General features: G+C 41.1%; 1 protein-coding gene across 1 annotated transcript; it reads right to left on the reverse strand.

The window, feature by feature from the left end:
- Nucleotides 1-1057: 1057 nt before the first annotated feature.
- On the reverse strand, nucleotides 1058-22527 carry alkbh6 (alkB homolog 6, nucleotide demethylase). The gene is made up of 7 exons (XM_043680753.2): nucleotides 22373-22527; nucleotides 16731-16853; nucleotides 13363-13431; nucleotides 10733-10793; nucleotides 6742-6893; nucleotides 5917-6027; nucleotides 1058-2099 (listed from the first exon to the last, which is right to left on the reverse strand). Exons 2-7 carry the CDS (start codon nucleotides 16782-16784, stop codon nucleotides 1830-1832), a joined length of 717 nt encoding a protein of 238 aa, XP_043536688.2. The 5' UTR covers nucleotides 16785-16853; nucleotides 22373-22527; the 3' UTR covers nucleotides 1058-1829.
- Nucleotides 22528-23189: the final 662 nt, after the last annotated feature.

Here is a 23189-nt window from a genome sequence, read left to right on the forward strand (position 1 = left end):
AAGCAAAGTAAAGGCTCAGTTGTTCTGGTGGATCTTTAGTAGTGCCAAGCATTGCTATTTATAAAGTGAACTGTGCTTTAACTTGGTGAAAATTATTTTTTCTTCATCACCAGCACACAGCTGTCTGTGTATTAATACCAGATTACAGTCTTTATTGTTCCAACTGGATTTTTTCTGCATTCCATCACCATGGATTTAAATAACCCAGAAATAACCCTACTTTATAGTCTTTTAGGTGTTCTGCTCATTATGTGGTTTCTTAAAAACAGACAACCAGAGAAAGGCAGGCTCCCAATTCTTGGTAATATGTTCCAAATGGATAGGAAAGCATCTCACAAGTCTCTCTTAAGATAAGGTATGCATCATTCTTTTTCATTTGCTAAATACTGTAAAATGTCTACTTTTCAATGTTTTGCCCTCCTGTAAGAGCCTTAACTCAGCCTGAAGTACAAACTCATGGTGTCTGGATGCTCTGGGATTCTCATACAAAAACCTATTCTGAAGCTTTTAGGGTGAATTCATAAGTGTCAGTAATCTACTGAAAGGAGACTCACAGCCAAACCAAATATTATCTTTAACCAATATCGAAACATGTTTTTGTTTCAGGTAATGTTACTTACAGTGTTCAGAAATAAAGATTAGTTGAATTAATTTTCTACCTTGTCCTGGAGGCAGTGAGATTTTTGGTAGTGTTCCGATCACGTAGACTAAGACTACCTGATATGGACAGTCCAATGACAGAACTTTGTACCATCCTGTGTCCCTATGACCCAGATATCTGCTCATTTCTCTGTATCTTAAAGATGGCACCATAAGACAAGCAGGAGTGTCAGGATTTCAAAGAAAATCTAAAACTTAATGCCAACTTGAACTGAACACACCAAATTCCAGTTTTAACACAATGCAGCAAACAAATTTCAAATTTTTTTTGATAAATCTTCCAGGAAAGAGAATCTATCCAGGAGAGTCTCTTGCTTGAATGGAACTCCTTTTTTTGACCATTCTGCTGCAGAACTTTCTCTTCAACCCTGTTATCGACTGAAAGGAAATTCATATCTCACTGATTAGAAGTGGTTTATTGGCTGGTGGGGCAAAACACCTTAAAATTTAAATAATGATGTTTATTTAATCAGTTTAAACTAAATTACATTTATTCACTCCATGTTCGTAATCACAGCTTAAACAGTACTGATATTTTCCAAAATAAATAATGTAGAATTTATTCATTTCAACTGATTACTGAATGGCATAATGCAATAAACAGGTCCTAATTTGTAATTTAGAAAGCAAGCACTGTGTACAGCAGTAGCTAAAGCAATTTCATTAAAATACACACATTCTTTTATTGATTTTAAAACTCAGAAGATTGTGAAAGTTGTATGTAGCTTTTCCTTTACCAATTTCTAACAGTGCCTGAATCACCTGAGACACAGACTTGCTTGGTATGGAACTTAAATATACAGATCAGCAAGAGCCTGTGAAGAGCTAAGTTATTTTAACAGTAAAGTTATTAATACTGGCTTCACTGGTGGAAGGATGGGGCAATAGAGATCGGAAGAGGTGGGGGAAAAATTCTTGCTCCTCGCCACTACTCAGGGACTGATGTTGCAACTGATGTCAGGACATAGTAAGAGCAGTATCACACTATATTGATTCTTTTCATAACAGAACAAACTGACAGGATTTTTTTTATTGTGTGAGGAAAATCCATTGAAAGAGGTACCAATACAGAGGTACATCTCCAACTATATTCTATGAAATAAGCTAGATTTTCAGGAAGGAGACAAATAAAATGGTACTACAATCTATTTAAATGAAAAAAAATGCCATTACTTCCTCCCCAGCAATATCTTGGTTTTTAAAACCTTTGGTACATAACGAATAGTCAGGGATATTCTTGTAGTTCTTTTTAAAACCGCTCCAAGTTTTGCATTACATGATTTTAGGTTGGCAACCTTCTCTGTGACAATGTCCTCTCTCACTGGCCTGATGCCATGCAGATACTTCACATACATGTCATCTTGCAGCATCAGAAGGCTACGTGGTTCAAGAAGAAGAGACAGAAGATAACGGGTTTCTTCGGTCTGAGGAGAATAAACCTGGAAAAAGATGGTGGAGGAATAATGTAAGATGCAATGTGAAGGAAACTTATTGTCTATTTCTTTTCCCCCTGCAATCTTCTCCTACTTCTCCCAATGAGTCAAAAGTGTAGTGCTGGAAAAGCACAGCTGGTCGGGCAGCATCCGAGGAGCAGGAGAGTCGATGTTTCGAGCATACCCTCTTCATCAGGAATGTCCTGCATCTGCAGTCCTGACGTTCTCCTACCTCTGCTAATGGACTGACTTTCTTTTGGACACATATCTGGTTCTACTGGTATCAGTGTTTCATCAAACTGATAAATTCATATATGAGGCAGTATCGTGAGCAGCAACACTCTAATTCATGAGAACTTTATTCTCTTCAAAGGCACAAAATTTCAGAGAATCCAGATAGAAATCCCAACTGAATGAACAATGAAATCTGAGATCAACTTGGCCTTTTTTTTAATAAATTCACCTGAACCAATGGCTAAACTATGACAAGTAGGAAAGTTTACAAGTGAACTTCAATTTGTTAACTATGTCCAGGAGGGCTTTTTTGAAACCATATGTAGATAGTCGAATGAGAAAGAGGCCAAACTGCCACTGGTGTTGGGAAATGAACACAGCCAGGCGATCAAAGTTTCAGTGGGAGGGGGGGAGGGTGTTGGTAGGAATGCATTTTGGGAATAGTGATCACATTTTTGGATATTTACACATAAGGACAAGGCTGGACCTTGTATGAAGGTATTAAATTGTTGGAAAGCTAACTATAAGCAAATTAGGCAAGAATTGGAGAATGTGGATTGGGAGAGGTTGTTTGAGAGTAAATCAACATCTGACATTTGGGAGTCTTTTAAGGACCGGTTGATTAGAGTGCAGGATTTGGGAACCACGGATGATAGGGGTAATTATCAACTGAATTAAAAAAGGGAAGCATACCTAAGGTCCTTGCAACTAAAAATAAAGTCCTTAAAGAAGACAGAAGTAGAAAGGAGCTCAAATGGGGAGTTAGGGGGGTTAAATGGGGCTATGAAATGTTCTTGGCCAGCTGTGTTAAGGAGAATCCCAAGGTATTTTACACATATATTAGAAGAAAGAAGGTAAGGGGCGACATGGTGGCTCAGTGGTTAGCACTGCTGCCTCACAGCACCAGGGTCCCAGATTCGATTCCAGCCTCGGGCGACTACCTGTGTGGAGTTTGCACATTCTCCCTGTGTCTGCGTGGGTTTCCTCCGGGTGCTCCGATTTCCTCCGACAATCCAAACATGTGCAGGTCAGGTAAATAGCCATGCTAAGTTGCCCCTTGTGTTAGGTGCATTAGTCAGAGGGAAATGGGTCTGGGTTGGTGTGGACTGGTTGGGCCAAAGGGCATGTTTCCACACTGTAGGGAATCTAATCTAATCTAAACTAGGGAAAGAGTAGGCCCACTCAAGGATAAAGAAGAGAGGTTATATGTGGAGCCAGAGGAAATGGGTAAAGTCCTTAATGAGTAATGAGATGTTATGGTTAGGGAAAGGCGTGTGAATACTCTCAGGTAAGTCAGCATAATGAAGTAGGAAGTGTTGGGTATCTTGAAATGCATTAAGGTAGATAAGTCCATAGGGCCAAATGGAATCACAGGGTCATTGAGTAGGATCTATCCCAGGCAACAGTGGGAAGCAAGGAAGCAAATAGTTGGTATCTTAACAGATATCTTTACGTCCAGTCTGCTCTCAGGTGAAATTCCAGAGGAATGGAGAATGGGCCAATGTTGTTCCTTTGTTTAAGGAGGGAAACCAAGATAATTCAGTTAATTACAAACCAGTAAGGCTGATGTCAGTGATGGGGAAGCTGCTGGAGCAGATATTGAGAGACAGGATTTATTCACATTTGGAACCAAATTGACTTGTTAGTTACAGGCAGCCTGGGTTTGCGTGGGGAAAATCATAACTCACCAACTTGATTGAGTTTTTTTGAGAAGAGATTGACTGTGTTGGGCCTGTACTCACTGGAACTTAGAAGAATGAGAATGAAAAATGACCTGTTGAAGCATACAAGATTCTTAGGAGACTTTACAGGGTAGATGCGGAAAGGTTGTTTGCCCTTGTGAGAAAGTCTAGGACATGAGGTATAGTGTCACAATAAGAGGTTGCAGCTTTAAGTCAGAGATGAGAAAGAATTTCTTCTCTGAGGGTAATGAATCTGTAGAATTATTTAAAAGGTCATTGAGGCTGGGTCATTGAGCATGAGATAGATAGAACTTTTTAAACAGCAAATAAATCCAGTGGAATGAGGAAAAGGCAGGAAAGTGGAGTTGAGAATTATCAAATTAGCAATGATCTCATAGACTGGCAGAGCAGACTCAGAGGGCTTAATGACCTACTTCTGCTCCCACCCAAAAGTAATGACAGATTAATTTGCTCATTGATATGCACACCAGCTTATCACTACTTCACTCAATCCCTCCACGGTCTCCAATTTGTCATCTGCTCATCTAACAGCTAGTTTTGAATGAGAAGTTTCTTCCAATTAAAGATTGAAAAGTCTGAAGGCAGTGTCTTCTCACACCACCACAAACATAACTTTCTAGCCAAAGGCTTGATCGTTTTCTCTGGCCACAGTAAAGCTGAATCAGACTGTTCAGAACTTTGGCATCCTTCATGCTGACTTGAGCTTCCAATCTCACATTTGCCTTATCACCAAAACCGTTTGCTTACACTTCAACACATTTTCCAACTATGTTCCTAATTCAGTCCATCTATTGCTGAAAGCTTTGTCTAATGGTCCTCAAGAAAGATGCTAGGTAGTGTAACAGCCCTCAATAAAAAGTGAATGAAAAGAATTGCTGACATTCAATCAAAGGGATGCAACTTGGAGGAACATTCAAGAAGGCAGCTCATGATATCACACATGACAGTCAAAAAGAGTCAAAGTTGTCAAGAGAGATGCGGAGGCAAGAGATGAACAACTCAGGTCTCTCTTTAAATGGGACAGCAATATTTCTTCAACAAACAATCTACTTCCTGCTTTACTCAAGCAATTGTAAAAAAAATTGGGTGTTTGAAAAATATTTTACATGTTGAAAGTTAATAGAACATGTCATGTTTCACAACTGGCTGTACAGGGAAAATGATAAGCACCATTTAAAACAAAACTGAATAAGTATTTTAAAGACTGGAAAAGAATTCAGAAAAAGAGCTGAGAAATAAATTTCCAAGCTCTAGATGAAGCATTGGAACCAGTACTGACATGATTGGCTAAGTAATGCTTCTTTGACATCCATTTTATATTTAAATAAACGTTCAGACTGGTACTTCTGTGGGTTATCTTGGGTAATTCAAGAAGCAAGTGATTTAGCCCTTATTATATCTCTGTTGCATGTATCTGATTATGCTGATATCCTACCTTTACGTAAAATACATTAATCACTTTATTGTCACAGCTAGACTGAACAGAAGATTGACTTTATCCATGGAGTTTTCATAAATGTTTTGTTTTCACTTTCCAGCCAGGGCTTCCCCATACTGGGCAACATCTGCTCAGGCCAGCAATGACGAAAATGATAGCTGTGCAGTAGAAATGGGCTGAGAATTCTCCTATTTACAGCCAAGATGATGGCTACAACATCAGTGCAATCCATCATTAATTATACCATCAGAGGTAACCAGCAGATACATTTTTCTAGAAGAACCTTCATACTCCTTTTCCATTCATTGAGTCATGTTGCACAATTCCCCCAACAACACTCTTGTCATGAACTCCAATCAATGGGAAATGGAATTTGAAAAAACATAAATGTCTTTGCATTAATTAAAAACATGTCAATACTGTATAAATCAGAATTAAAATTACTAACCTTCACCTCTTCATCCCCTCTTTCAATGGGATGATAGAAATCTAATAGAGTTTGAGAGCCAAGGCTGATAGTGGTAACTGTTGGAAAGTATAAAGGCCCATCCTCATGAGGCTATAAAGACAAGAGTCTGATTTCAATTGACAGCTTGATGATTTGAACAAGGATTGTTATGCTTACTTGTCATGATAAAACTTTGCATTTGTGTCACACCTTTAATATAGAAGAATGTTCCAAAGGCTGTCAGGTAAAATAGCTAATGTTAATCAGTGCTTTTCTTAAAACTAAATTTAATACTCTGTCCAATATTTAGATTACATCTTAAATTTTTATTTATAATGCTGTGAACAGAAGCGTGAAGGGGAGGAGAATGAGATAGGTGGAGACTGGAGAGAACAAGAGAATGAAGAGTAATTTGCCAGCAGTTTGCATTTATACAGCACTTTCAAAGTAAATTCTTCCAAGAAGTTTCACAATTAAATTAACAAAGAAAATGAGTCAGTATGAGAGATATTAAGGAAGAAATAAACCAGCAGAGATAACAGAAATAAATTAAAAATAAAAGAGCAAAATGAGCATGAAATGATAGAGGATGGAAAAAGAGAGCTGGAGAGAAACACAGAGTGTAAAAGAGAAAGCAAGTACAAGAGTATAAGAGTGGAAAAAGATAGATGGCAGATACTTTCCAGCATCATCTGCATTCCCTGAATTGTTTTATTGAGCAGTGTTACTGGTCTATTTATAATAATTAAACTTAAGGGATTCAGACAAACTATAATTATTATCATTGTTCAATAAAAGCCAATTATTATTGTATTATACCAGTACCATTATTCCTTCACCAGGATTGTACTCATTAACCAACACATGATTAGCAACTTGTCCTGCAAAAGGTCCCAGGGCTGAAATTTTCTGGGCATATTTAGCCAGCCAGTCGGGCAGCTTATCAGCAAGCATTCCCCTTGAGTGAGGTAAACCACCTGCAAGAGATCAGGAAAACTGACTAACAATAACCACAATTGTACAAAATTCAATTTTCATATAAAAATGGAAAGAATTGTGGATGCTGGAAATCAGAAATGAAAACAAATATTGCTGGAAAAATTCAACTCAGATCTGAGTTGAGCCTTTCCAGCAACTTCAATTTTCATACATTATTTTCTTCCTCATTCTCCAAAGGCACTTACTCATTACTTACAGATCAAATTCTATAACAACATTGCATCATCTAAATTCTATAACTCTCACCATCATAGCTTAAACATAAGATGGAATCTTCCTAGCCCCTGAATGATGTGGATATTGGTGAATTAGTTGGGAAAATATGGCAAGGTTGGTAGAAATTTGTTTCTCAATATTGAGAAAAGCAAAACTGATACTGCTATTAAAATTTGAACAGCTAGATGAGAATCCTGCTGGTGAGTGCCAAGAAGTCTCTTTGCATGCATTAGCTTGCCATTACTACCCAATCTCACTAAACTGATGTGCAATTTCCAATTCTCCCACATGCCAGAGATAAACTAGACAGTCAGAATTCATGACATGGAAGTCAGAACGGGTACCTGGCAACCTCAGCTCACTGCTTGTTCCTCTGGAGCTTCATCTTGGACAGCAATCACCACATTTCATGGCAATGCTCCTTGGGCAGTAACCGCCCGCACACCTTGTCTGTGAGGGTGGCATAGGACATGCACTACTATCACTACATCTTCATGACACGTTACAACCCCACTTGCAATACAGTTCTGCATTTCAATCCTGCATTCTAGAAGGCACTAATACCTTTCACTGTCCTGGCAGCAGCATTACACTTTGATTGATTGATTTATTGTCACATGTACCTAAGTACAGTGAAAAGCTTTGTTTACGAGCAGTACACGCAGCTCATAGCAAGCAAGGACATACAGATCATGGGGTGAACAAAACACTTGGATAGAGGTATACAGACAAAACATTGCACAGATCTTACTGATGTTGATCTTGCCTAGTAAGATCAGCATTATTTACAGTCCTTTTGTCAGTCTAATAATGGCAGGGAAGAAGCTGTTTTTGAACTTGCTGGTGTGTGTGTTCAAGTTTCTGCAACTTCTGTCTGACGGAAGAGGTTGTAGGAGAGCATTGCTGGGGTGTGTTGGGTCTTGGAGGATGTTGGCAGCCTTTCCAGGGCAACGGGCTGTATAAATGGAGTCCGTGGATGGAAGGTTGGCTTCCATGATGGTCTGGGCTGTTCACATAACCTTCTGTAGCTTTTTACGGTGCTGGGCACAGAAGTTGCCATAACAGGCCATTATGTACTCGGACAATATGCTTTCAGTGGTGCAGCTGCAAAAGTTGGTGAGGGCACTTGTGGATATGCCAAATTTCCTGAGCTAAGGATGAAGAGGTGTTGTTGTGCCTTCTTGATCGTTGCACCTACGTGGAAAGTCCAGGACAGGTTGTTGGTTATTGTCACTCCTAGGAACTTACACTCTCCATGCTCTCAACCTCAGCTCTATTGATGCAGATGGGGGCATGTTCTCCCTTCTTTCTGAAGTTAACAATCAGTTCTTTCGTTTTGCTGATGTTGAGAAGGAGGTTGTTCTCATAGCACCATGTCACCAAGCCCTCTTTCTCCTTTATGCATTCTGACCCGTCATTATTTGATACCCATCCTACCACAGTGGTATCATCAGCAAACTTGTAGATGGCATTTGTTTGGAATTCGGCAACAATCATGTGTGTACAGGGCAGTAGTCATTAAGGCACGATGCATATGCTTTCTTAGGTATTGGGATGATGGTGGTATTCTTGAAGTAGATGGGGAATTCAGCTTGTTGGAATAAGAGGTCAAAGATGTTGGTGAATACCTCCGCCAGTTGGTCCATACAAGATATGAGTGCTTGGCTGGGGACTCCATCCGGCCCATCGCTTTCCTTGGGTTGACTCCCAAGAAGACCAATCTGACGTTTGCAGCAGTGACAGTTGGCACAGGTGCATCCAGGGCTGTCGGGGAAGGTTGCACCACACTGCAGGCATTCTATTTGAACTGAGCATAGAAAGCATTGAACACATCAGGGAGGGATGTATCTTTGTTCGCTATCTTGCTCTGCTTCATTTTGCATCCCGTAATGTTGTTTAGGCCTTGCCACAGGTGGCAGGAGTAGTATGGTTGATCTAGGCCTTTATATTTGTCTGGTACTGCCTTTGGCATCACTGATGACTTTGTAGAAGTCATACCTGGATTTTCTTTATAGCTCTGGGTCATCCGACTACATGGTCTCCTGCAAGTATTAGTCACAGACAATGGGACATCACTTACCAGCACAGAATTCGAATATTTCCTAAAATCAAATGGCATTCTGCACATAAGGACAGCTCCATAGTATCCACTGTCCAGTGGTCTGGTGCAAAGAGCTGTCCAAATGTTGAAGGCAGGTTTAAATAAGCAGCCTACAGTGTCACTTGATACCAAACTGTCCCATTCCTGTTTGATTATAGGACCACTCCACACGCAACAACAGGGATAGCTCCAACAGAGTTGCCAATGGGAAGAAGACTCTCCCAGGTTAAACCTGATATTTCCAGACCTTGTAGGGGGGTAACAGCAACAGGAACATCAATGTCGGCCACATGCCTCCTCCAAGTGAGAGAAACAACTTAATTCAGGGGAAGAAGTTTGGTGATGGAACCATGAAAATGGCCCTGTATGGGCACAAAGAAAAGCTGATGCAAGGTCAGTCCCATGACTGAGATGGATGCAGCCTTGATAGCGTTACTGCTGGAAGAAGAGGAGGAAACTCTCCCAGGACACTCCTGACACAAGAGACAGGCTATGGTCGTACACACCGCCCGAGTCAGAAGAACCAAATCTGGGATGAAAATGTTGCAAGAAAGGCTACAAGAGAAAGACCAGGTCTACATCCCCAGACTTAGTGGGGGAGGGATGTAGTGATTGGAATCAGCTGGATCTTGTTGACAACAAGATCCTTGATTGGCTCAGGTTAACAACCCCAGTCAAGAGAGCCCTGGCTGACCAATATAACCAGGAGATTTAGAATCTCCTCAGTTCAGGGGACTGACTCCAAGCTGGTTAGTTACAGCTAGTGCTTTATGCACAAATAAATAAAGGTTGACCTGGTGATGGGATACCAGCTTTGTGCAGTTATTTCATGGGGTTGGGTTATTGATGGTCACGACCACCCTGGTATTAACAGTGGGACAATGCAGCGCAATGTTTGGTACGATTAGGTTGTGGGTCTGTGAATCAGGAGATATCATTAGAAGGTGATGCTGAAATTCAAAAGTGTGTGGAAGCTCAGTATTGATGGGCTTGCCACGGAGTGCAAGGAAGAAGCAAACATGGAGGTTCAAGGGGAATTTAATTATCAGGCTGAGCTTGCTACCCATTGTTCCAAGTGCAACCTGCGTTGTTTTCCATATTCATGTGAATTGTAAATGGAAAATGGCTCCAATTACATGTGGACTTAACAGTGTAAGTGTTTATTCCTGTCTAAGCATGCAAGCTCTATTTGTGAATCAAGTGACACCCTTCAAGGGGTAATTACATTAATCAGGCTTTACAGTAACAGTTAAAGTCACCTTTAAGCATAGTCCTCTTCATATGAATTGCACCCAACAGTCAATGTGCGCACCTATGTTACACTTACAATTATTTTCATAAATTCCAATGCAAGGGCATAATGCATCTTGTTATGTCGAAAAAGGATTAATATATCAAATTCCATCATGCTTCCACACCTTTTGATATTACTCCCACTTCCATATATAATAAAGGAGGGTTTTATGCACACTTGCTCACATCACACAGGTCTATACTCACCCCAGTTCTGCAGCCTCCTTCCTGATAATTGAGTCCACTTGGGTTTCGGTGAATTGTAAACCTGAAAGTCACAGATGAAGATAGTGAAAAGCGCAAGGTTTTCAACTTATCAAGTCATCCAAATAATTTGGGAGTGACAATATCACAATACAAAATGCTTATTTATATAATGCACCTATTCTCTACATTAATCAAAACTGTGTAAAAAGATTCCACGCTGTCTTTCTTCTTAGATGGTCAGTTTTTTTCCCACAGCTATAGGTTATTTCAAACCAGTTGAGGTTAATAGAACATTACAATGCAGAATAGGCCCTTTGGCCCTCAATGTTGCACTGACCGTGAAACCAATCTGAAACCCATTTAATCTAGACTGTTCCATTCTCGTCCATACGTCTATCCAATGACCATTTAAATGCCCGTACAGTTGGCAGGTTTACAAGTATTGGAGGCAGTCCGTTCCACGCCCCTACTACTCTCTGAGTAAAGAAACTACCTGTGACATCTGACCTATACCTATCACCCCTCAATTTGAAGCTATGCCCCCTTGTGGTAGTCATCACCATCCGAGGAATAAGGCTCTCATTGTCCACCCGATCTAACCCTCTGATTATCTTATATGTTTCAATTAAGTCTCTAATGAAAACAGCCTCATGTCCCTCAACCTTTCCTCGTAAGACCTTCCCTCATAAGGCCATACCAGGCAACATCCTAGTAAATCTCCTCTGAACTTTTTCCAAAGCTTTCACATCCTTCCTATAATGCGGTGACCAGAACTGCACACAATACTCAAAGTGCAGGTGCAGCAGAGTTTTGTACAGCTGCAGTATGACCTCATGGTTCTGAAACTTGATCCCTCTATTAATAAAAGCTAACACACTGTATACCTTCTTAACAACCCTATCAACCTGGCTGGCAACTTTGAAGGATCTATGTACATGGATACCGAGATCTCTCTGCTCATCTACACTACCAAGAATCTTACCATTCGCCTAGTACTCTGAATTCCTATTACTCCTTCCAAAGTGAATCACTTCATACTTTTCTGCATTAAACGCCATTTGCCACTTCTCAGTCCAGCTCTGCAGTTTATCTACGTCCCTCTGTAACCTACAACATCCTTCAGCACTATCCACGACTGTACTGACCTTAGTGTCATCCGCAAATTTATTAACCTATCCTTCTACGCCCTCATTCAGGTCATTTATAAAAATGAAAAACAGCAGTGGACCCAAAACAGATCCTTACAGTACACCACCAGTAACTGAACTCCAGGATGAACGTTTGCCATCAACCACCACTCTCTGACTTCTTTCAGCTAGCTAATTTCTGATCCAAACCGCTAAATCACCCTCAATCCCATGCCTCCGTATTTTGTGCATTAGCCTACCATAGGGAACCTTATCAAACACCTTACAGAAATCCATATACATCCACATCAACCACTTTATCCTCATCCACCTGTTTGGTCACCTTCTCAAAGAACTCAATAAGGTTTGTGAGGTACGACCTACCCATCACAAAACCATGTTGACTATCCCTAATCAACTCATTCCTAACAAGATGATTATAAATCCTATCTCTTATAAACTTTTCCAACACTTTACCCACAACCAAGGTAAGGCTCACTGGTCTATAATTACCAGGATTGTCTCTACTCCTCTTCTTGAGCAAGGGAACAACATTTGCTATCCTCCAGTCTTCTGGCACTATTCCTGTAGACAATGACGACATAAAGATCAAAGCCAAAAGTTTGACAAACTCCTCCCTGGCTTCCCAGAGAATCCTAAGATAAATTCGATCCGGCCCAGGGGATTTATCTATTTTCACACTTTCCAGAATTGGCGTGTCTACATACTGTGTCAGAAAACTCTCCTGCACACAATGGATAAAAACTGACCCGTCTAAAGTACTTGAACTAAAGTATTTCCAGTCAATATTTGGAAAGTTGAAGTCCCCATGACAACTACCCTGTCACTCTCACTCCTATCGAGAATCATCTTTGCTATCCTTTCCCCTAAATCTCTGGAACTATTCGGAGGCCTTTTCCTTTGGCTAACTCATCATACAGCGTCAGAACAAGAATAAGGAATGCGGGACATTTGCTAGTTCAAGTAAGTTTTTTTTTGTTTGTCATTTACCACAGGGTAAAAATAATAAAATCCAGAAAGGATTTTAAGAGAAATTTAAGAGAAACCCCAGTAAAATCAGTACTAGGACAAATATTATCAACACACTGTCTTACATTTTCTCTCTGCATCAATTAATTATATTTTGATGAAATATGAAAGTTAACAAGATAAATTTGTGGATTTTGCAAATTTTTGTTTGTTCTCAAATACTATGGCCGTAAGGAAATTACAACAGCCTCAGTATACTTAAGGGGATCATATTTTTATTCTCGGGAACCTCCTGGTAAGCGCATGTATGACACTAAGTGAGAACAGTCCTTAAAAGGTTAACCATCCTGCCAACCCTACTGAGGTTTGGTGCCGGAGGGAATCATGAGTTTTGTCAACAATGTGAAATAAGACAGATTATACAAATGTCTCTTTGCATTCATCAATATCAGTTAATTTTATTAAGTTTAGTTTTGTTTGTCATTGTTGGAGAATCAAAATGCAGTAACATACCTGCTGTAGCAGATAGTCTTCTTCTGAAGCAGTGATAAAGTTGGGGATGTAATACACAGTGGCTGGGGCCTAAAGGCAATGCAAAATAATACTTCAGAAGAACTATAATTATCATAGCACAAAGTTTGCCATAAAATTACCTTAAGTGAATTGAGTAACATGCAAATCTCTCAAAGATATATTTTCCCTTGCATATACATTTCTGGACCATTATATGTAGTATATAATAGAAAAGTTGTTGTGGTTCTGTTCACCGAGCTGGGAATTTGTGTTGCAGACGTTTCATCCCCTGTCTAGGTGACATGCTCAGTGTTTGGGAGCCTCCTGTGAAGCGTTTCTGTGATCTTTCCCCCGGCATTTGTAGTGGTTTGAATCTGCCGCTGCTGGTTGTCAGTTCCAGCTGTCCATTGCAGTGGCCGGTATATTGGGTCCAGGTCGATGTGCTTATTGATTGAATCTGTGGATGAGTGCCATGCCTCTAGGAATTCCCTGGCTGTTCTCTGTTTGGCTTGTCCTATAATAGTAGTGTTGTCCCAGTCGAATTCATGTTGCTTGTCATCTGCGTGTGTGGCTACTAAGGATAGCTGGTCGTGTCGTTTCGTGGCTAGTTGGTGTTCATGGATGCGGATCCTTAGCTGTCTTCCTGTTTGTCCTATGTAGTGTTTTGTGCAGTCCTTGCATGGGATTTTGTACACTACATTGGTTTTGCTCATGCTGGGTATCGGGTCCTTCATTGTGGTGAGTTGTTGTCTGAGAGTGGCTGTTGGTTTGTGTGCTGTTATGAGTCCTAGTGATCGCAGTAGTCTGGCTGTCAGTTCGGAAATGCTCTTGATGTATGGTAGTGTGGCTAGTCCTTTCGGTTGTGGCACGTCCTCGTTCCGTTGTCTTTCCCTTAGGCATCTGTTGATGAAATTACGCGGGTATCCGTTTTTGGCGAATACATTGTATAGGTGTTCTTCTTCCTCTTTTTGCAGTCTGGTGTACTGCAGTGTGTTGTTGCCTTTTTGAATAGTGTCTTGATGCAACTTCTTTTGTGTGTGTCGGGGTGGTTGCTTTCGTAGTTCAGGACTTGGTCTGTGTGCATGGCTTTCCTGTATACCTTTGTGGTGAATTCTCCGTTCGGTGTTCTCTGTACCATCACGTCTAGGAATGGGAGTTGGTTGTCCTTTTCTTCCTCTCTAGTGAATCGGATTCCTGTGAGTGTGGCGTTGATGATCCGGTGTGTGTTCTCGTTTTCTGTGTTTTTAATGGTTACAAAGGTGTCATCCACATATCTGACCCAGAGTTTGGGTTGAATTTGCGGTAAGACTGTTTGTTCTAATCTTTGCATTACCGCTTCTGCTATGAGTCCAGAGATGGGTGAGCCCATGGGTGTGGCGTTGATTTATTCATATATTTGGTTGTTGAATGTGAAGTGTGTTGTGAGGCACAGGTCCAGTTGTTTGAGTATGCCGTCTTTGTTGATAGGTTCAACGTCCTGTTGTCTGTTCTGTATGTCCAGCAGGTTGGCTATTGTTTCTCTGGCTAGGGTTTTGTCGATAGAGATGAACAGTGCTGTTACAGCGAATAAGACCATGGTTTCTTCCTTGTCTATATATATATTTCTGATGATGTCCAAGAATTCCTGTGTTGATTGTATAGAGTGTCTGGATCCGCTGATCAGGTGTTTCAGTTTCTGCTGTAGTTCTTTAGCCAGTTTATGTGATGGTGTCCCTGGTAGTGATACTATGGGTCTGAGTGGGATGTCTGGTTTGTGCACTTTAGGTAGTCCATAGAATCTGGGAGTGTTGTTGATTTCAGGTTTCATTCTTTGTAGGTCAAACCTGATTATCTGTCCGTTTTTTTGTAGGTTCTTCAGTGTGTTGTTTATCCTATTGGTGAGCTGTGGGGTGGGGTCAAACTCCCTCTTTTGGTAGGTGTTGGTATCTGTAAGTAGTTGTTGTGCTTTTTGGATGTAGTCTGCTTTGTCCAGGATGACCGTCATTCTGCCTTTGTCTGCTGGTAGTATGATTATGTTCTTATTGTTTCTTAGTGATTTCAGTGCTTCCCTCTCCTTGGTGTTGAGGTTATGTGTTTGTCTTTTCCTTGTTATCAGATGTACGATACTTTGTCTCACTGTTTGTTGTGTCTCTTCTGTTAGTCCAAGGGTTATACAATTAATGGTATGGCCTTGGATAATGTTGTAGAACAGAAGGCCCTAGGGGTGCAGGTATGTAATTCTTTAAAGTTTGTGTCACATATAGACAGTGTGGTTAAAAAGGTGTTTGGCACACTTGCCTTCATTGCTCAGTCCTTTGAATATCGGAGTTGGGACATTATGTTGAGATTATACGGGACATTGGTCAGGCCTCTTTTGGAATACTGTGTCTAGTTCTGGTCACCCAGTTACAGGAAGGATATTATCAAGCTGGAGAAGGTTCAGAAGAGATCTACCAGGATGTTGCCAGGTATGGAAGGTTTGAGTCTTAAAGAAAGGCTGGGACTTTCTTCACTGTGGCATAGGAAGTTGAGTGGTGACCTGATAGAAGTTTATAAAATACAAGAGATATTTAGATAGAGTTGATAGCAGTTGTATTTTCCCTAAGATGGGGAAGTTCAAGACCACGGGACATATTTTGAAGGTGAGAGGACAGAGATTTCAAAAAGACATAACAGGCATTTTTTTTTAACAGAGGGCAGTTCACATGTGGAATGAACTTGCTGAGGAAATGGTGGATGCATGTAGAATTACAATGTTTTAAAAACATTTGGATAGACACATGAATAGGAAAGTTTTGGAGGGAATATGGCCAGCAGCAGGCAGGTGGGACTAGTTTAGTTTGGGATTACTTTTGGCATGGAATGGCTGGACTGGAGGGTTTATTTCCATGCTGTATGACTCTATGACAGTGATTTTAATATTTTCCTTTGAAAATATTAAATCACTTACTGAAAACAACATGTTGCCAAGTGGAGATCACACACATTCCAGTGAAAAACAAGGAAAAGATACAGATTTGTCCAATTGTTAAATGAAAGTTGGCATAACCTTGCCTCTACTACCATTCCCTTATTATTTTGCCAGATCACAGGGGAGCAGGAATAGCTCTCAACCTCAGCCTATTCAATTAGAAAGCAGACAGATCATGAACTTAAAGATAGTAAATCTGTTAAGACCAGCAAGTGTCAAGGTAATTAGTGAACCCTCCTTCCCATCTATATAAAAAGTCAAAACAGGGGAAAGATTGAGAAGGAGGCTCTATCATGGTAACCTCAGCTGGTGTTGGAACTAATCTCACGTGGTTAGTGTCACTCTGCAATGTAAACCTGCCATCCAGCCCACTGAGCTAACAGACCCCACGTTCACATATTCCACACAATGCACTAACCTGATCCACGTAATAAGGCTCCAGTTCACAAGGCCTTTGATTTTGAGCATCCATTATGGGTTCAAACCAGTGAAGTTAACATCTTCTGAGTCATGGTTAAGATCATGGATAGCTGCACTGTAACTTCATAAGAATGGAAGGTGAAATTAGGAACCAAATAAACATATTTAGAACATGTTCTAATTTCAACACACAAAATCAAGAATGCTCACAGGGCCAATATAGAATATTTATTGCCCATTTGTCCACTGTCTACACTCTTAAAATCTGTATAATGTACTCCAAGCAAAACCGCCATTGGTCTCATTATAAAGGTTGGATTAGATTAGATTCCCTACAAAGTGTGGAAACAGGCCCTTTGGCCCAACAAGCCCACACCGACCCTCCGAAGAGTATACCACCCAGTCCCATTTCCCTCTGACTAATGCACCTAACACTATGGGCAATTACTATTGGCACAGCCAATTCACCTGACCTGCACATCTCTGGTGTGGGAAGAAACCAGAGCACCCAGAGGAAACCCACGCAGACACGGGGAGAATGTGCAAACTCTACACAGACAGTTGCCCAAGGCTGAAATCGAATCTGGGACCCTGGTGCCGTGAGGCAGCAGTGCTAACCACTGAGCCACCATGCCGCTCCAGAACTCCTCTGACTCAACTCTGTGAATTAGCTGAAAGGAGATGGAACACTGAAGCCCAAATCAAGGATAAACACCTACAATTTATTTAGGAGTCTCCATTTAAATCCCTGGACTGCACGAAGGTAATTGATTCTGAATCAGGTGGGGATTATATAAAAGGACAGATAGAAAAACTAGGTTTCTTTCAATTACAGCAAAGAAGATTATGAGAAATGAATAGTCTATCATGTTACATGATTATCCAGACTTTTCATAAAGCAAATAAGAAAAATGAAATTGCTGGATTGGTAACCAGAACACATAAAACCAAGATAATTAACAATGGGAAAATTGGGAGCATTTTTAAGCAAAGTTTTGTTAGCATATGGAATGTCCCATCAAAAATGACAAGCAGAATACATAACAGATAGCAAAAAGTAAATAAATAATCAAAAACAAATATTTAAAAGGCCAGGGTTAATAGGATCAAATGAACTGGCAAATATACACTAGGCAGACTGATTACTTCTATGCTGCATGTCAATGACTTAGTTTCAGTAATCACCAAAGAAATGAAATTTATTTTTCTGGACTCACTTTGTCACTTGTGTGCAAACACAGACCTGCCCAGACATTACTTTCTCAATTTTTAAAAATCCTTCTCCTGCTCATGATGATTGGAGACACAGAAAGACATGTTTATCCCAAATGCCCTTTCCAATTGTTTCAAATATTATTTTATTGTTTCTGTTAATCTTCTAGCATCATGAAATGATGGACATGTAGCTAATCAAATTATTCTGGGATGAGGCAGCTTCATAAGGTACACTATACTGATGACTGAAAACATCAATTCTTGAGGCAGCTTCTACCAAAAATGTCACAAGTGAAGAAATTATCATGTGTCTTTCTAGTTTGTTCTATTTGGTAAAAATTGAAAGAACTGCAGATGCTGGAAATCATTAACAAAAACAGCTTATTGAGCTCAGCAGGTATGGCAGCATCTGTGGAAATAAATTAGAGTTAACCTTTCGGGTCCACTGACCCTTTGTTAGAATTGACAGTAGCTAAGAAAAAGTTGATTTTAATGCAGAAGGGTGGTGGGAGGGTTTAATGAGTAAACAATGGGTGGACATAGGGCCAAAGAGAGAGAAGAATAGTTGGACTGATGTGGAGGTGCCGGTGTTGGAATGGGATGGACAAAGTTAAAAATCACACAACACCAGGTTATAGTCCAATAGGTTTATTTGGGCGTACAAGCTTTTGCTCCTTCGTCAGGTAGCTACTGGTGTACGATCATAGGATACAGAATTTATAGCAAAAGATCATAGTGTCATACACTGATACGATATATTATGTATTTTGTAACCTATTTTGTTCAAAAAGCACACAATCTGTAGGCAGTCAATATTTTTTATAATCCATGTGACATTTTATAAATTCCTACTTTGGAAATTGAACTAGACTGACTCAAGATTGGAATACATACAGACTCTAACCTCACTTTTAATACATTGTCTTAGCTGAGATGTCACCTTTTTTTAATAAAACCTTACGTTATCTCAGGAATGTGACTTGAAAGAAGTTCTGGGATTTACATATTAATGAATCTAAACCTGTAACCCATTCTAAAAGATGAAAGACTTAACAGCAATTTAGGTTTGTTCAGTATTCAAGGTATGACATTATGACCTTTTGCTATAAATTCTGTATCCTATGATCCTACTCCACCTGAAAGAGCAGCGCTCCGAAAACTTGTACTTCCAAATAAACCTGTTGGGACTATAACTGCGCTGTGTGATTTTTTAACTTAATAGCTGGACTGACAAAAGAGTGGATAACGATCAGCCTAGGAGAATGAATAGCAACTATTGGGAACTATAACTGGCTAACAATGGGTTGTGAGTAACAGCAGTCTATGTGATAACAAGGTCTGGTGTGTGGAGTTTGGGGTAAGGGCATGGAAGAAGCTACCTCAAAGCTCTAAAATTGTTGAACTTGATATTGAGTCCACAAGGCTGTAGAGTTCCCAAGGGGAATATGAGGTGCTGTTCTTCCAAATTTGCTGGAGCACTGCAGCAAGCATTGAACAGAGATTTTGGCCAGGGAACTAGATGGTGTGTTTACGTAGCTGGCAAGTGGAAGCTCAGGGTTCTTTTTGCAGACAGGTATTCTGTGGAATGGACACTCAGCCTATACTTCGTTTCCACAATGTAGAGACCATGTTGTGAACAGCAAATGCAGTTTGAGTGAAGTGCATGTAAAGCACTGCTTCACCTGGAATGTGTGTTTGGTTTCTTGGATACCGATGAGGAAGCAAATAAACAGGCAGGTGTTACGCCTTCTGTGTTGGCAGGGGAAGATGCCATGAAGTTGTGGGAGATGTTGGGAGAGAAGGAGGAATGGACCAGGGTGTGCCAGAGAGTATATTCCTTCCAGAAGGCTGACAAGGGAGGGGAGTAGAATATGTGTCTAGTTCTGTCATCCTGCTGGTGAAGCTGTACGACACTCAAACTAGTCCACTTCTTTTGCTGTTCACAACGTGGTCTCTACATTGCGAAACTAAGCACAGACTGGTTGTCCATTTCACAGAATACCTATGTTATGTCTGCAAAAAGGACCCTGAACTTCCAGTTGCCAGACACTTCAACACACCACCTAGTTCCCTGGCCAAAATCTCTGTCTCATGGTTGCTGCAGTGCTCCAGCGAAATGGCCACCTCTGGATGTTATTGCAGGTGGAATGGTAGGTGAAGTGTCGGGGGGCCCAATCATTGTTGAGGGAAGAAAGGGGCTGAGGGCTGAAATGTGGGAGATGACTGAGGGCCCTGTAAACTATGGTGCTGGGGAATCCTCGTTTGAGGAAGAAGGTGGACATTTCATAAGCCCCTTTTTCAAAGATGTGATGGAGATGGGACTAATTGAGAGAATGGAGCAGGATGTGAGGATATGTAGTCAAAATAACTGTGGGTCGGTGGGTTTGTAGTGAATATTGGAAGCCAGTCTATCCCCAAAATAGAGATAGAGATGTCAAGTTATCTCTATCTTCTGCATCATGCCCCTGTCTTCTGCAAAAAAATCGTTCTTAGCTACCATCAGCTCTGAGCAAGGGTAATACAAACTCTCGATTTGTGTCAACATATGCTGTCAGACCTGCTGAGCTTTTGCAGCAATTTCTGTTTTTGCTCTATTTGATGTTCAGTTAAAAATCACTTCATTCAGAATCTACTCATTCTAATCCCATGATATAAAATGAGGTCAGAATAGATAGACGCTTGACAACCGGAGCAGACACGCTCAGATATTTTCCATTTTCAAATTTAAACTGACCCATTTTCTCCATGCATCTCACATCTTTCGCAATGTCGGTAGTCACTGTCTAATTTTAAAACCACATCGGACTTCGGGCGCGAGTGCCACAAGGATCAGTGGTGGGTCCACTACTTTTCATCATTTATAGAAATGACTTGGATGTGAGCATAGGACATATAGTTAGTATGTTTGCTGATGACACAAAAATTGGAGGTGTAGTGGACAGCAAAGAAGGTTACCTCAGATTACAATGGGATCTTGATCAGATGGGCCAATGGACTGAGAAGTGGCAGATGGAGTTTAATTTAGATAAATGTTAGGTATTTATCTGCATTTCGGGAGAACAAATCTTAGCAGGACTTATACACTTAATGGTAAGGTCCTAGGGAGTGTTGCTGATCAAAGAGATCTTGGAGTGCAGGTTCATAGCTCCTTGAAAGTAGAGTCGCAGGTAGATAGGATAGTGAAGGTGTTTGGTATGCTTTCCTTTATTGGTCAGAGTATTGAGTACAGGAGTTGGGAGGTCATGTTGCGGCTGTACAGGGCATTGGTTAGGCCACTGTTGGATATTGTGTGCAATGCTGGTCTCCTTCCTATCGGAAAGATGTTGTGAAACTTGAAAGGGTTCAGAAAAGATTTACAAGGATGTTGCCAGGTTTGGAGGATTTAAGCTATAGGGAGAGATTGAATAGGCTAGGGCTGTTTTCCCTGGAGTGTCAGAGCTTGACGGATGACTTTATAGAGGTTTACAAAATTATGAGGGGCATGGATAGGATAAATGGACAAAGTCTTTTCACTGGGGCGTGGGAGTCCAGAACTAGAGGGCATAGGTTTAGGGTGAGAGGGGAAAGCTATAAAAGAGACCTAAGAGGCAACTTTTTCACTCAGAGGGTGGTACGTGTGTGGAATGAGCTGCCAGAGGATGTGGTGCAGGCTGGTACAATTGCAACATTTAAGAGGCGTTTGGATGGGTATATGAATAGGAAGGGTTTGGAGGGATATGGGCTGGGTGCTGGCAGGTGGGACTAGATTGGGTTTGGGTATCTGGTCTGCATGGATGGTTTGGACTGAAGGGTCTGCTTCCGTGCTGTACATCTCTATCCCTCTGTAACTGCGAGCTCGAGCATTCAAACGGCAACGGTAGCGCCGCGAGCGGCTCCAAACAAAAACGCGGCAAATACATTCGGGGGCAGTCTGTGGGCCCGCACGTGCTAGGTGGGCGGGGTAAACTGGGCGGACCCCAACGGTGAGATGGGGGAGGGGAGGAGAAGCTGCGATTGGAGGAGCCGCGAGCGACGGTGGTTCAAAATACAACGGCGGGTACACGAGCGGGAACAGAGCAAAGCATCGACTGGAGGAGTCGGAAAGCACCTTAGAGCCTTTTTTTTTAAACCCCCCGTCTGTTCACAAAATTCAGCTGTGAAGGTGGTGAAAAAAATAAATCCAGATTGCTAAAGCCCTCCCCGCACATCTTGTATAGCAATTTTTTTGAAGGGTCCCTGGACTCGGCATTTACAGATGTTGCCGCGTTTCTCCAACGATTTCTGTTTATTTTTGATCTTTCAAATCTGCATTTCTCTTTTATATTCAATATCATCGTGCGTTGGTAACTTAAGTTTCAAATAGCAAGAAATTCGAGGGAGGTTCATTCTGACGAGCCTCCTCTCTGCAGGGGAATCGGAGACTTAAAGGATGGAAATCAGAGATACCTGTTTTTGATATTTTAGACGTGAATTCGCCAGTTTACCGCATTGATGCTGTGACTAGTGTCGTAGGCCGGTGTCAATCTTATTAATTGACAAAAGATTGGTCGAATCAACTGGAGAACAGTTTCTCCTTAACGCCGTAAATATAAACATTAGGTGGTCCAAGTGTCGCCGAGGATTAAATATACCAAGAGCAGACCTAGTAGGCGCTTCAGTATCGCTGCTGCCCCCTAACCTGGATGAGCTCTATGCTATAATTACACGTGAAGTCAAGAGTGATGGATTTGTAAGTTAATTTTTTCATGTGAGTTTGACGCCTTTTGCTTTCTATTATTGAGAAAAGAGGAATTGGGTAAAATGCAAAAAAAACACATTCATGTTAATCGGTGGCACAGTGGTTAGCACTGCTGCCTCACAGCGCCAGAGACCCGGGTTCAATTCCTGCCTCAGGTGACTGTCTGTGTGGAGTTTCCACATTCTCTCCGTGTCTGCGTGGGTTTCCTCCGGGTGCTCCGGTTTCCTCCTACAGTCCAAAGATGTGCAGGTCAGGTGAATTGGCCATGTTAAATTGCCCGTAGAGTTAGGTAAGGGGTAAATGTAAGGGTGAGTTGCGCTTCGGCGGGGCGGTGTGGACTTGTTGGGCCGAAGGGCCTGTTACCACGCTGTAAGTAATCTAATCTAATCTAATCTTAATTGTAACGGTTCAGGAAAATTGGACAAAGCATGAATTATTTTATTTTCCTCTGTGGAAAAGAGAAGGCTGGAAGGTAGCCTAATCGAGATTTGGAGAAAAACAACAAGAATGTTTCCACTTTAGAAG

Source organism: Chiloscyllium plagiosum, unplaced genomic scaffold, assembly GCF_037043375.1.
Source record: "Chiloscyllium plagiosum isolate Xiang-an unplaced genomic scaffold, Cpla_swu_hap1 HiC_scaffold_47, whole genome shotgun sequence".
NCBI lineage: Eukaryota > Metazoa > Chordata > Chondrichthyes > Orectolobiformes > Hemiscylliidae > Chiloscyllium > Chiloscyllium plagiosum.

Excerpts from the sequence above, each read along its gene's own strand:
- alkbh6 (XM_043680753.2), bottom strand. The coding sequence starts at position 16,784 with ATGGATGCTCAAAATCAAAGGCCTTGTGAACTGGAGCCTTATTACGTG. Across the intron at positions 13,432-16,730 it reads AGCCTTATTACGTGGATCAG|GCCCCAGCCACTGTGTATTA; the intron begins GTTAGTGCATTG and ends CATTGCCTTTAG. Across the intron at positions 2,100-5,916 it reads GAGGGGATGAAGAGGTGAAG|GTTTATTCTCCTCAGACCGA; the intron begins GTTAGTAATTTT and ends ATCTTTTTCCAG.